The 11,525-nt window shown below is 43.3% G+C and overlaps 1 protein-coding gene across 1 annotated transcript; it reads left to right on the top strand.

Annotated features, from left to right (window-relative positions):
- Window positions 1–2,156: 2,156 nt before the first annotated feature.
- On the top strand, window positions 2,157–3,299 carry LOC124038777 (gastrin/cholecystokinin type B receptor-like). Its single transcript, XM_046354843.1, has one exon. It carries the CDS (start codon window positions 2,157–2,159, stop codon window positions 3,297–3,299), a length of 1,143 nt encoding a protein of 380 aa, XP_046210799.1.
- The last annotated feature ends 8,226 nt before the right edge of the window (window positions 3,300–11,525 follow it).

Here is an 11,525-nt window from a genome sequence, read left to right as displayed (position 1 = left end):
GGGGTTGACATCCATATTATACTATTATACGATTTTTACAACATAACGTGAAATAGACATATAATCAATAGCCTAAATGTAGGCAAATTTTGCTGGGGGCGAATGAGGAGATTTGGGATCTTTCCCTCACAGCATCTTTCCCCATGAGTTTCCATAGCAATTCCATTGTTTGGGTCGAGTTCCATTGACCTCTTTACCGCATCTATGGGTAGACTGGTAGCCATTTTGAGTGTACCAACGCCAGGAAGTAAAACCGGGAAGTGTACCATTCAATCTGTGCTGTGATTTGTTGAGTTAACTCAACTGACATTACAAAAAAATACATTCCATCGCAAGAGCCACATCAGTTAATAACATTTGAATGAACATTCTACATAACCTTGGAAATGATTGCATCACAATACCAGGCATCCATTGCGAGTGTAACCATGATTCTACCAGTCAAATTGACAGGGTTAGAGCTTCTGAGCTTCTATTCATTCTATTTATATGATCCTAACAACAGGCATTCTGCAACATTGATGCCTGCGCATCATTTTCGTGATGTTGTCAGGCAACCCGTCTATGGAACAAGGCCAAGGTAAAATGGAGACTCAACCTGAGGTAACTTTAATTGTGTGCCTGCCTTTCAAATGGTGCCTGAAGATCCGATTTCAGGACCTTGGAAAATCACCGCAACTCAGTGCAAGAAAAGCACTGACTGCGACTTCAGCACCACCACTGGTGAAGAGCGCCACTCCAAGTGAGCCTTGCCAAGCACAGCAGTTGTGGATTCTACACACCTGTGTGGGCTTGCTGGTGTGTGGGTAGGCCTAAAACATTTATGTACTCCCTGTCCTTCCTCATGGGGCCCGGAGGGAACATCATGGCTCAACTGGTCCTCACCCGAAAGAGGACCGGTCTGGCGGGGGTGTCGACAACCCACAGACTGCTGGTCAATCTGGTGGTGTGACATGATGGTGGTGTGTGTGATTGACGGACCAGAGTTTGGGCATGAGGAAAGCATGGCGTAGCACAGCATCCCTCTAACATAATCTCTAGACACTTCATTAAGATTTCAGTGGTTGCCATGGCACAGACTACAGTTTGATTGCATTCTTATAGCCTACCTCTTCTTGTATATCATCCAAATCTTATAGCTCAACACCCATGATGATGTGAAGTGTGAAAATATTTTTTTCAGCACCATCATCACCAAGCTACAGTGTAAAAGATGCATGTGCGTCACTTCCGGTGCCTACATTATAGGACAAGTTGATGCCGCTATTCATCGGTCTGAGAGAGAGAGAGAGAGAGAGAGAGAGAGAGAGAGAGAGAGAGAGAGAGAGAGAGAGAGAGAGAGAGAGAGAGACGCAATCCTTTCGGGGTTTTATGAATTTCTGGAAGCGTTCCATTGCAAAAGCTTGCCACCTCCCATCGGCCCTCTTCCACTCACTTTCCCTTCACTGATCAGAATTAGTATCTTAGGTGAGGTCAATGGATCCAGTCAAAAGAGTTAGCTGTCATCTATCCATACCTGTGTACGGTATAGGAGAGGGGACGAAGACAGATGGAGATTCCTCGGTTCCTTCTGTCATGCAGGTGAAAGAGGACAACTGAGAAGGTGAAACAGAGTTTATTCAGGATGCGACAACTTTTAGAATGAGATGCGGCCAGGGCTGAGTGCGTGCGGGGGATAGCGCAGCTCTTGCTTCCTGTAGTCACACGGATAAATATTCCATTGACCGGGGTCCGAGTGAACTACAGCGCTCGCTCCAGCGGAGGACCGCACTTCTTCAGTGGGGGAAATGTATCCTGTTTTTCAGTTTATCGCAATGGGTATTAGATAATTAGGATCTCTTTCGACAAGGCGTCAAAGATGTGTTGGTGAAATCCTCATCTCACCGCGGAAACGGGCTTCGCGCAGCTCAGCTCTCTGTCTCACCTGTGTGCGCGTCTGATTTGGGCACTCCACACAGCGCAAACGATGTAAGAACAAGCGGGAGATGAATCTAACGAATTTTTACTCAGATTTTGGACGTTTATCTTATACGAATATTTCACTTGGGGGACCTCAACATAAGCACAACAACTGGAGTTTACCGGAGGATACCAAACACTACCCGCAATTGTTCTTATTTTCGGGACACGAACCGAGTACCATCGTGTTGGTGATTATGTACTCCCTGTCCTTTCTCACCGGGCTCGGAGGGAACATCATGGCTCTTCTGGTCCTCACCCGAAAGAGGACCGGTCTGGCGGGGGTGTCAGCGACCCGCAGACTGCTGGTCAATCTGGCGGTGTGTGACATGATGGTGGTGTGTGTGTGCATGCCAGTTAACCTGGGACACCAGGTCTACAACGCATGGGTGTTCGGGGAGTTTCTGTGCCGCACCGTGCCGTTCGTTCAGGCTGTGTCGGTGTCTGCGAGCGTCCTGAGCCTGGCGGTGATCAGTCTGAACCGCTACTACAGCGTGCACAACCCTCTACACGCCCGGTCCTTTTTTACCGGGCGGCGGATACTGTGTATGATCTGTGTGGTGTGGATCGTGTCGTCCGGGCTGTGCATACCGCTCCTCTTCATGAATACCACCCAAACTCTGTCGCTGCTGGACATCACCCTCACTGTGTGCGTGGAGAGCTGGAACCAAGTCAAACTGAAACAGAGATATAGCTTTCTGCTCTTCTGCTCTCTCTATGGATTCCCTGTGTTGTTTAACCTGGTCATCAGCGTGCTGACCGGCTGGAAGCTGTGGGGCAACGACGAAAAACGGACGCAAGATTCGAATACATTTGGCATTACGCTATCACTGTCCCGTCTGAAAGTGCGTAAAAGGATCGCCAAGATGGTTCTGTCGCTGGTTGTGCTTTTTACCCTGTCTTGGTTGCCTCTGTATGTAGTGGACATATGGTTAGACTTTAACATGACTTCATCTTTAGAGAAAGAGGAGGATGATGTGAACCATGTATATCACGAGTGGATTCTACAGGGGAGACCCTTCGCGCTATGGCTGGGTCTAACCAACTCCGCTCTCAACCCGCTCTGTTATTGCTTCGTGGGTAATTTACACAGGTCTGCAAAACGATTCAGGAAAAGCTACAGACAGAAACTGTCGTCATTGTTAAGTCTGTCGCCACAGCAGTCCTCTATGCCTATGGGCAGCACCTCAGTGCCCAAGCTCGTGCCCTATAGCAGGGCGCAATCAGAGAAGCGCGGCGCAGAAAGGCGCGCATCGAGCAGATATGCCAATCTAGGCAACAAACTAATCAAAAGCAAGAGCCTGTCGTCTGTGACAGTGTGTGAGACTGTTTTTGACTGATTGACAGACAGACAGACGGATCAAATGTTGGCCTACGTGGTATATCACATACATATTTGTCCAATGGACAGGAAAACGTTCGTCCTACAGTTAAAAATAGGATATTCTGTGAAAATGTGTGTCTGTTTTCCAACGGAACCTCCGAAGCAAATGGAGATATTTGCCATAACTGAGATTATAGAGTGTGTTGCCCTTTTAATTATGAAGTGTGGTGCCGTCTTTATTATGGAGTGTGTTGGAGTGTGTGCCCCATGATTCCAGGACCGTTGATTAATCAAACGGTCGATGTAAATGATGAGCATGAGGTCCTATACCTAATGATCTTTGGGGATTTGGTTTCACTGAATCCAATTTCAAATGAAAGATATTTGATGTTGTTCTCATGAAGTGTACACAATAATGACACGCATCTCGTTAAATATTTGTGCAAAAGGCTAGTGGCCTTTATTTCGTGATTTAAAATAACATTCGCATTTATACTGTATGTGTAGGCTACAATGTCTAGCCTATTCCCTGTTTAAATAGTATTGTTATATTTGTAATTTAAGTCCTATGAAGTAGAACTCATTACATTCCAAAGTCAATAACAAAATGAGCTGTATCCAAAACTTTAATCTCGTCAATTATAATGAAACCATTATGCATTATTTCAATTATAAGGCTAATATTGTATGACTATCATCATAATCTGCAGTTATAAATCCATTCAAATTGCTTCCATAATTGTGTTAAATGAGATTATTATTATACTACTATAATCATCTTTTATATTCCTAGTAATTATTCCAAGTCCATTCAAATTGCCTCCATAAAGGACGGTAGAGGGTCTAGATTAGAGTCTAGATGGATATCTCCATTCATTATTTATCTGGCGAGGCTGTGACGCGGGTCTCTTGGCAGACGGATCGCTCCCTGCTGAATGGCACCGTGACGAGTTGAGTTGGCTCCTCCGCGAGGTGTGATGTGGCCCCGCTGGCGGCCGGGACACGGAGCCCGATGTCCGGATTAATGGTACTGGTGAGACGGCCCAACGACAATCCCATGTTGACGCATATAGCGGAGCCCTGGCACCAAAACCAATCTCCTACCATCTGCAGTTATTCCCATTAACTTCTCCAGTGATATTTTGTTGTTGTAGAAAGTTCGCATAGAAAATAGATTCGACAACTGCTACGGTTCGTTTCCATGTAACAATCTTGTGTCGATTAAAATAACCTATAGACGTAATGATGTCACACAAAAAAACACTTTCACAAAAACCTACAGTGTCGAATAAAAATGAAGTGGTTGTTTCCATTTCCCATTTAGGCAAATTGTGCATTAATAAACTGGAAACAGCCTGTATTCTCCCCAATATCTGTTTTATTTCTCGGTTTGCCAGGTGTTGTGCCGAAAATCTTCCCCCTGACAGAATTATCCCCGCTCTTCGCGTGAACGCGCACACACTCAATGTTTCATTGATGCAATTTTCTTGCTAGTTGAGATTTCTGCTCTTCACTCCGTTGTCAGTTCAGCCTACATTTCACTGATCTTAGTATCAGAAAGCTTTATATATATATATATATATTTGTGTTCTTCAAGGCAGCTGCCAATTATCACATTCGGCTGCGTTTAATTTTTAAAATATATTTTTTTATAGCGGTTTGATTGCGGGGGAGGCACATGTAATGTCTGCAGTTTTCTGTTTGGCTATTTGTTTCAGGTGTATTAGACTATATTTGTCATCTCTCCCATGTCTTATTCGACTAGTAGTTGTTCTGAAGTGTTTATTGCTTGCCTACATTTTACTCCCTCCTCTATGTTTAATATAACACATATATTAATTATTAATTTCGGTTGCCTATCCTGACGAGAAGTTTGTTCTATAGAAAGTATTTGACTCTGATGTGTGCCACAGAAAGTATTTGACTCTCGTGACAAAATTAAGGAAATTAGAAGTGGGCATTTCGGCAAAGCCATTTCTTTCCTGCTGATTCGGCACATTTGGGCAGACTTGATACTGTGCGGTATTGCAATGCTCCACTGGATAAATCTGAAACTTTGCACACACACTGCTGTCATCTAGTGGCCGCATCTAAATTGCGCCTAAACTGCAATATTATATTATGGCCTTTCTCTTGCATTTCAAAGATGGAAAAAAAATACAAAATTGAAAAATGCATGTTTTATCTTTTACCAGATCTAATGTGTTATATTCTCCTACATTAATTTCACATTTCCACAAACTTCAAAGTGTTTCCTTTCAAATGGTATTAAGAATATGCACATCCTTGCTTCAGGTCCTGAGCTATAGGCAGTTAGATTTGGATATATAATTTTAGGCGAAAATTGAAAAAAGGGTCAGATCCTTAAGAGGGTTGGGGTTGGGGGGATAAGGTGACATTACCTAACATTAATTTAAAACACCAATGGTAACATGATATTCTCTTACCTAATGTTAGCTAGTTACTGGCTAACTAGGTCTTCAGCCAGCATGATTCTAAAGGAGGCAGAGGGTCGTTCCAAACTCTGACGCAGTTGTCATATCACACATCCCTCAGTGCTGCTGTTAACAGAGTCACAAAAAGACATGCCAAACGGGAGATGTATAAACATTTTTACATCATTGATGCAATTTTAATGTTGTTTGAGTTGACTTTTTGTGTATCACCAAATTTGCTTGAGATCATTTTACTCTGTTCACTGCATCCAAGTTTCTTGACATTTCAAAGAGCTGTCAGGCAAGCCGAGCTCATGAATATAAGCTCCATGTGCACTCAGCCTGTCTTTTCAAACTTCCTGGTAGTTAGCCATGAGAGAAAATATATATTTCCTCACATTTTTAGCATTTCTATCCCCCTAAAATATTATGGGTGATATTTTAATCACTCAAAAGGCTGTTTTACATGGGAATCGCAATGACTGTTTGGGACCTTTAATAAAACATGGCCCTTTCTGATCAAGAGGGTAAAAGGAAACATTCCTTAACTGTAGGCTACACATTTGACATTTGAAACTAAATCATGATTGTGTTGTAGCCTATTTTATATTAAACTATTTGACAATCATTCATTACAACTGAAATAAAGTATTTAATTTCTTTGTTTACCACGACAAATCTATTGTGACAATGTATTAATTGAAAACTCATGTTAGTGCAAGCTCTTATACACCGAACAAAAATATAAATGCAACATGTAAAGTGTTGGTCTCATATTTCCTGAGCTAAAATAAAAGATCCCGGATATTTTTCATATGCACAAAAAGTGTATTTCCCTCAAATGTTGCGCACAAATTTCTTTACACCCATGTTAGTGAGCATTTCTCCATTTCCAAGATAATCTATCCACCTGACAGGTGTGACATATCAAGGATCTGTTTAAACAGCATGATCAGTACACAGCTGCAACTTGTGTTAAAGGCCACTCTAAAATGTGTAGTTTTGTCACACAACACAATGCGACAGATGTCTCAAGTTTTGAGGAAGAGTGGATCTGGCATGTTGACTACAGGAATGTCCAGCAGTGCGGTTGCCACAGAATTTAATGTTCGTTTCTCCACCATAAGCTGCCTCCAATGTCGTTTTAGAGAATTTGGCAGTACGTTCAACCGGTCTTACAACCACAGACCACGTGTACCTAGGACAGCCCAGGACCTCTACATCCGGCTTCTTCACCTGCGGGATCTTCTGAGACCAGCCACCCGGACAGCTGATGAAACTGTGGGTTTACACAACCAAAGAAGTTGTCCTCACTAGGGACTTGACCTGATTGCAGTTTGGCACACTGGCACACTGGAAAAGTGTGCTCTTCACGGATGAATCCCGGTTTCAACTGTACTGGGAAGATGGCAGACAGTGTGCCTGGCGTTGTGTGGGCGATCGGTTTGCTGATCTCAACGTTGTGAACAGAGTGCCCCATGGTGGCATTGGGGTTATGGTATGGGCAGGCATAAGCTACGGATAACGAACACAATTACATTTTATGTTTGGCAATTTGAATGCACAGAGATACAGTGATGAGATCCTGGGGTCCGTTGTCGTGCCATTCATCGGCAGCCATCACCTCATGTTTCAGCATGACAATTCACGATCCCATGTCACAAGAATCTGTACACAATTCCTGGAAGCTGAAAATGTCTCAGTTCTTCCATGGCCTGCATACTCATCAGACAATGAGCATGTTTGGGATGCTCTGGATCAACGTGTACATCAGCGCGTTCCAGTTCCTGCAATATCGAGCAACTTTGCATAACCATTGAAGAAAAGTGGGACAACATTCCACCGGCCACAATCAAACTCTATGATAAAGAGATGTGTCGCACTGCATGAGGCAAATGATGGACATACCAGATACTGACTGGTTTTCTGATCCACGCCCCTACCTTTATTAAGATATCTGTGACCAACAGATGCATATCTGTATTCCCAGTCATGTGAAAGCCATATATTAGGGCCTAATGAATTTATTTAAAAGGACTGATTTCCTTGTATGAACTGTAACTCAGTCAAATCTTTGAAATTGTTGCATGTTGTTTATTACCTCATACCTCTGCACATTGACTCAGTACTGGTACCCCGTGTATATAGCCAAGTTATCATGACTCATTGTGTATTTATTCTTGTGTTGTTTTTTCTCTCTGCGTTGTCGGAAGGGGCCCGTAAGTAAGCATTTCACTGTTGTCTACACCTGTTGTATACAAAGCATCTGACAAATACATTTGATTGGAAGAGAGAGTATGTGATACGTGATTGTGATACAACTCTGATATGTGGTTGTCTCGCCTGGCTATATTGAGATGAATGCCCTAGCTGTGGGTCCCTCTGGATGGGAGTGTCTGCTACATTGTAATGTAGTGCTTTATGTATTATTTTTCTTCTGTTTCGCTTCCTTTTTGGACCCCAAGTAGAGTAGCCTCTGCAGCAGCTAATTGGGGATCCTAATAAATACTACTAATACTACTGAATGCAACTAACACTACTAAATACTACTACAGTCAGTCATCAATGTTCTTACCAACAGCAGGAGCCAGGACTGAGCATAGCTAGTTAAGCTCCTCAGGCTCAGGTGCAGCAACTCCAAGTGTTTCAGTTGCCATGGTGACAAACAAGGGGGCAGTAATTACAATTAAACAATTAGGGAGACAGAAAATAGAGAGCAAATCAAAATAACTTAAAAGACAAATAAGGACCTATAGTTAACAGTGTCTTCCACACCCTGGCTCAACCCTAAACCTAGCCATAACCCCAGCCATCACCTTAACCCTAACCCTATATTCATCAAACTGTTGCAGTAGATAGTTTGTTGAACATTTGAGCATCTACACATCACAGGAGGCTGGTGGCACCTTAATTGGGGAGGACGGGCTCGTGGTAATGGCTGGAATTAGTGGAATGGTTTCCATGTGTTTGATGCCATTCCATTGACTCCGTTCCAGCCATTATTATGAGCTGCCCTCCCGTCAGCAGCCTCCGCTGCTACACATTATCTATATGGGAATCTGCAAATAAAGTGTGACCAAATGTTTTTTTAAATCTGTGAATAAAAGCAGGCCTAGTGTGTTGCTATGGTTTTACAGCCTCCATTCATCCAGCCAGTATACTCTTAGTATAATTACTGATAATTGTCGGTGATGGTTTTGACGGAGACATGAGAGAGAGAAGGGAACTCAGAGGACATTAACGAATCCTTCATGGTCTCTCACAACCCTTCAAGCTTCTCTGCCTCAGCGTCTTCTGTGAACTTAATGGAGATAATGGAGTCGTGATTAAAATAGCCATGTAGGTCTTTCAATTAAGACATTTGAGTAACTTTATTTTGATGAATGCATGTGAGATATACCAGAGTTCCCTAATACCACTGTTCCCTTAAAAATGTGATTCATATCTCAATGGCAGTACTGGTCTGGATAAACAAAAGGACAAATATAAAGATGACGTTCTCCACGATGTGACATGATAGGCCTGCAACACAGTATAATTAAATCAAATCACATTTTATTAGTCACATGCGCCGAATAGAACAAGTGTAGACCTTACAAGTGAAATGCTTCCTTACGAGCCCCTAACCAACAATGCAGTTGAAATAAATATGTATAAGAATAAGAAATAAAAGTAACAAGTAATTAAGGAGCAGCAGTAAAATAGCGAGACTATATACAGGGGGGGTACCGGTACAGAGTCAGTGTGCGGGAGCACCGGTTAGTTGAGGTAATATGTACATGTAGGTAGCGTTATTAAAGTGACTATGCATAGATGATAACAACAGAGAGTAGCAGCAGTGTAAAAAAGGGGGAAAGGGGGGCTGGGGGCTGGAGGGTAATGCAAATAGTCTGGGTAGCCATTTGATTAGGTGTTCAGGAGTTTATTTAAAAAAGAAAAAAAATTCACCTTTATTTAACCAGGTGGGCTAGTTGAGAAGTTCTAGTTCTCAACTTGGCTAGTTCTCATTTACAACTGCGACCTGGCCAAGATAAAGCATAGCAGTGTGATCAGACAGCAACACAGAGTTACACATGGCTTAAACAATAAACAATAAACAAGTCAATAACATAGTAGATTTTTTAAAATATATATATTGTGTGCAAAAGGCATGAGGAGATAGGCAATAAATAGGCCATAGGAGTGAATAATTCCAATTTAGCAGATTAACACTGGAGTGATAAATGATCAGATGAACATGTGCAGGTAGAGATACTGGTGTGCAAAATAGCAGAAAAGTATACAAAATAAAAACAGTATGGGGATGAGGTAGGTAAATTGGGTGGGCTAAATACCGATGGACTATGTACAGCTGCAGCGATCGGTTAGCTGCTCAGATAGCAGATGTATAAAGTTGGTGAGGGAAATAAAAGTCTCCAACTTCAGCGTTGTTTTGCAATTCGTTCCAGTCACAGGCAGCAGAGAACTGGAAGGAAAGGCGGCCAAATGAGGTTATGGCTTCAGGGATGATCAGTGAGATACACCTGCTGGAGCGTGTGCTACGGGTGGGTGTTGCCATCGTGACCAGTGAACTGAGATAAGGCGGAGCTTTACCTAGCATAGACTTGTGGATGACCTGGAGCCAGTGGGTCTGGCGACGAATAAGTAGCGAGGGCCAGCCGACTAGGGCATACAGGTCGCAGTGGTGGGTGGTATAAGGTGCTTTAGTAACAAAACGGATGGCACTGTGATAAACTGCATCTAGTTTGCTGAGTAGAGTATTGGAAACTATTTTGTAGATGACATTTTTTGGGTAGGTTTGGCGGCGTGAGTGAAGGATGCTTTGTTGCGAAATAGAAAGCCGACTCTAGATTTGATTTTGGATTGGAGATGTTTGATACGAGTCTGGAAGGAGAGTTTACAGTCTAGCCAGACACCTAGGTACTAATAGATGTCCACATATTCTAGGTCGGAACCATCCAGGGTGGTGATGCTAGTCGGGCGTGCGGGTGCAGGCAGCGAACGGTTGAAAAGCATGCATTTGGTTTTACTAGCGTTTAAGAGCAGTTGGAGGCCACGGAAGGAGTGTTGTATGGCATTGAAGCTCGTTTGGAGGTTAGATAGCACAGCGTCCAAGGAAGGGCAAGAAATATACAGAATGGTGTCATCTGCGTAGAGGTGGATCAGGGAATCGCCCGCAGCAAGAGCAACATCATTGATATATACAGAGAAAATAGTTGGCGCGAGAATTGAACCCTGTGGTACCCCCATAGAGACTGCCAGAGGACCGGACAACATGCCCTCCGATTTGACACACTGAACTCTGTCTGCAAAGTAGTTGGTGAACCAGGCAAGGCAGTCATTAGAAAAACCGAGGCTACTAAGTCTGCCGATAAGAATATGTTGGTTGACAGAGTCGAAAGCCTTGGCCAGGTCGATGAAGACGGCTGCACAGTATTGGCTTTTATCGATGGAGGTTATGATATCGTTTAGTACCTTGAGCGTGGCTGAGGTGCACCCGTGACCGGCTTGGAAACCGGATTGCACAACGGAGAATGTACGGTGAGATTCGAGATGGTCAGTGATCTGTTTGTTGACTTGGCTTTCGAAGACCTTAGATAGGCAGGGCAGGATGGAAATAGGTCTGGAACAGTTTGGGTCCAGGGTGTCTCCCCCTTTGAAGAGGAGGATGACCGCGGCAGTCTTATGGCTTTGGGGTAGAATCTGTTTAGAAGCCTCTTGGACTTGGTACTCCAGTACCGCTTGCCGTGCAGTAGCAGAGAGAACAGTTTATGACTAGGTTGGCTAGAGTCTTTGACAATTTTTAG

Source organism: Oncorhynchus gorbuscha, linkage group LG06 (assembly GCF_021184085.1).
Source record: "Oncorhynchus gorbuscha isolate QuinsamMale2020 ecotype Even-year linkage group LG06, OgorEven_v1.0, whole genome shotgun sequence".
Lineage (NCBI taxonomy): Eukaryota > Metazoa > Chordata > Actinopteri > Salmoniformes > Salmonidae > Oncorhynchus > Oncorhynchus gorbuscha.
Note: the sequence above shows the minus strand (reverse complement) of the source record. Positions and strands in the feature narration are given on the sequence as shown.

What these genes read in the sequence shown, in the direction of transcription:
- LOC124038777 (XM_046354843.1), top strand. Translation starts at nt 2,157, where the DNA reads ATGTACTCCCTGTCCTTTCTCACCGGGCTCGGAGGGAACATCATGGCT.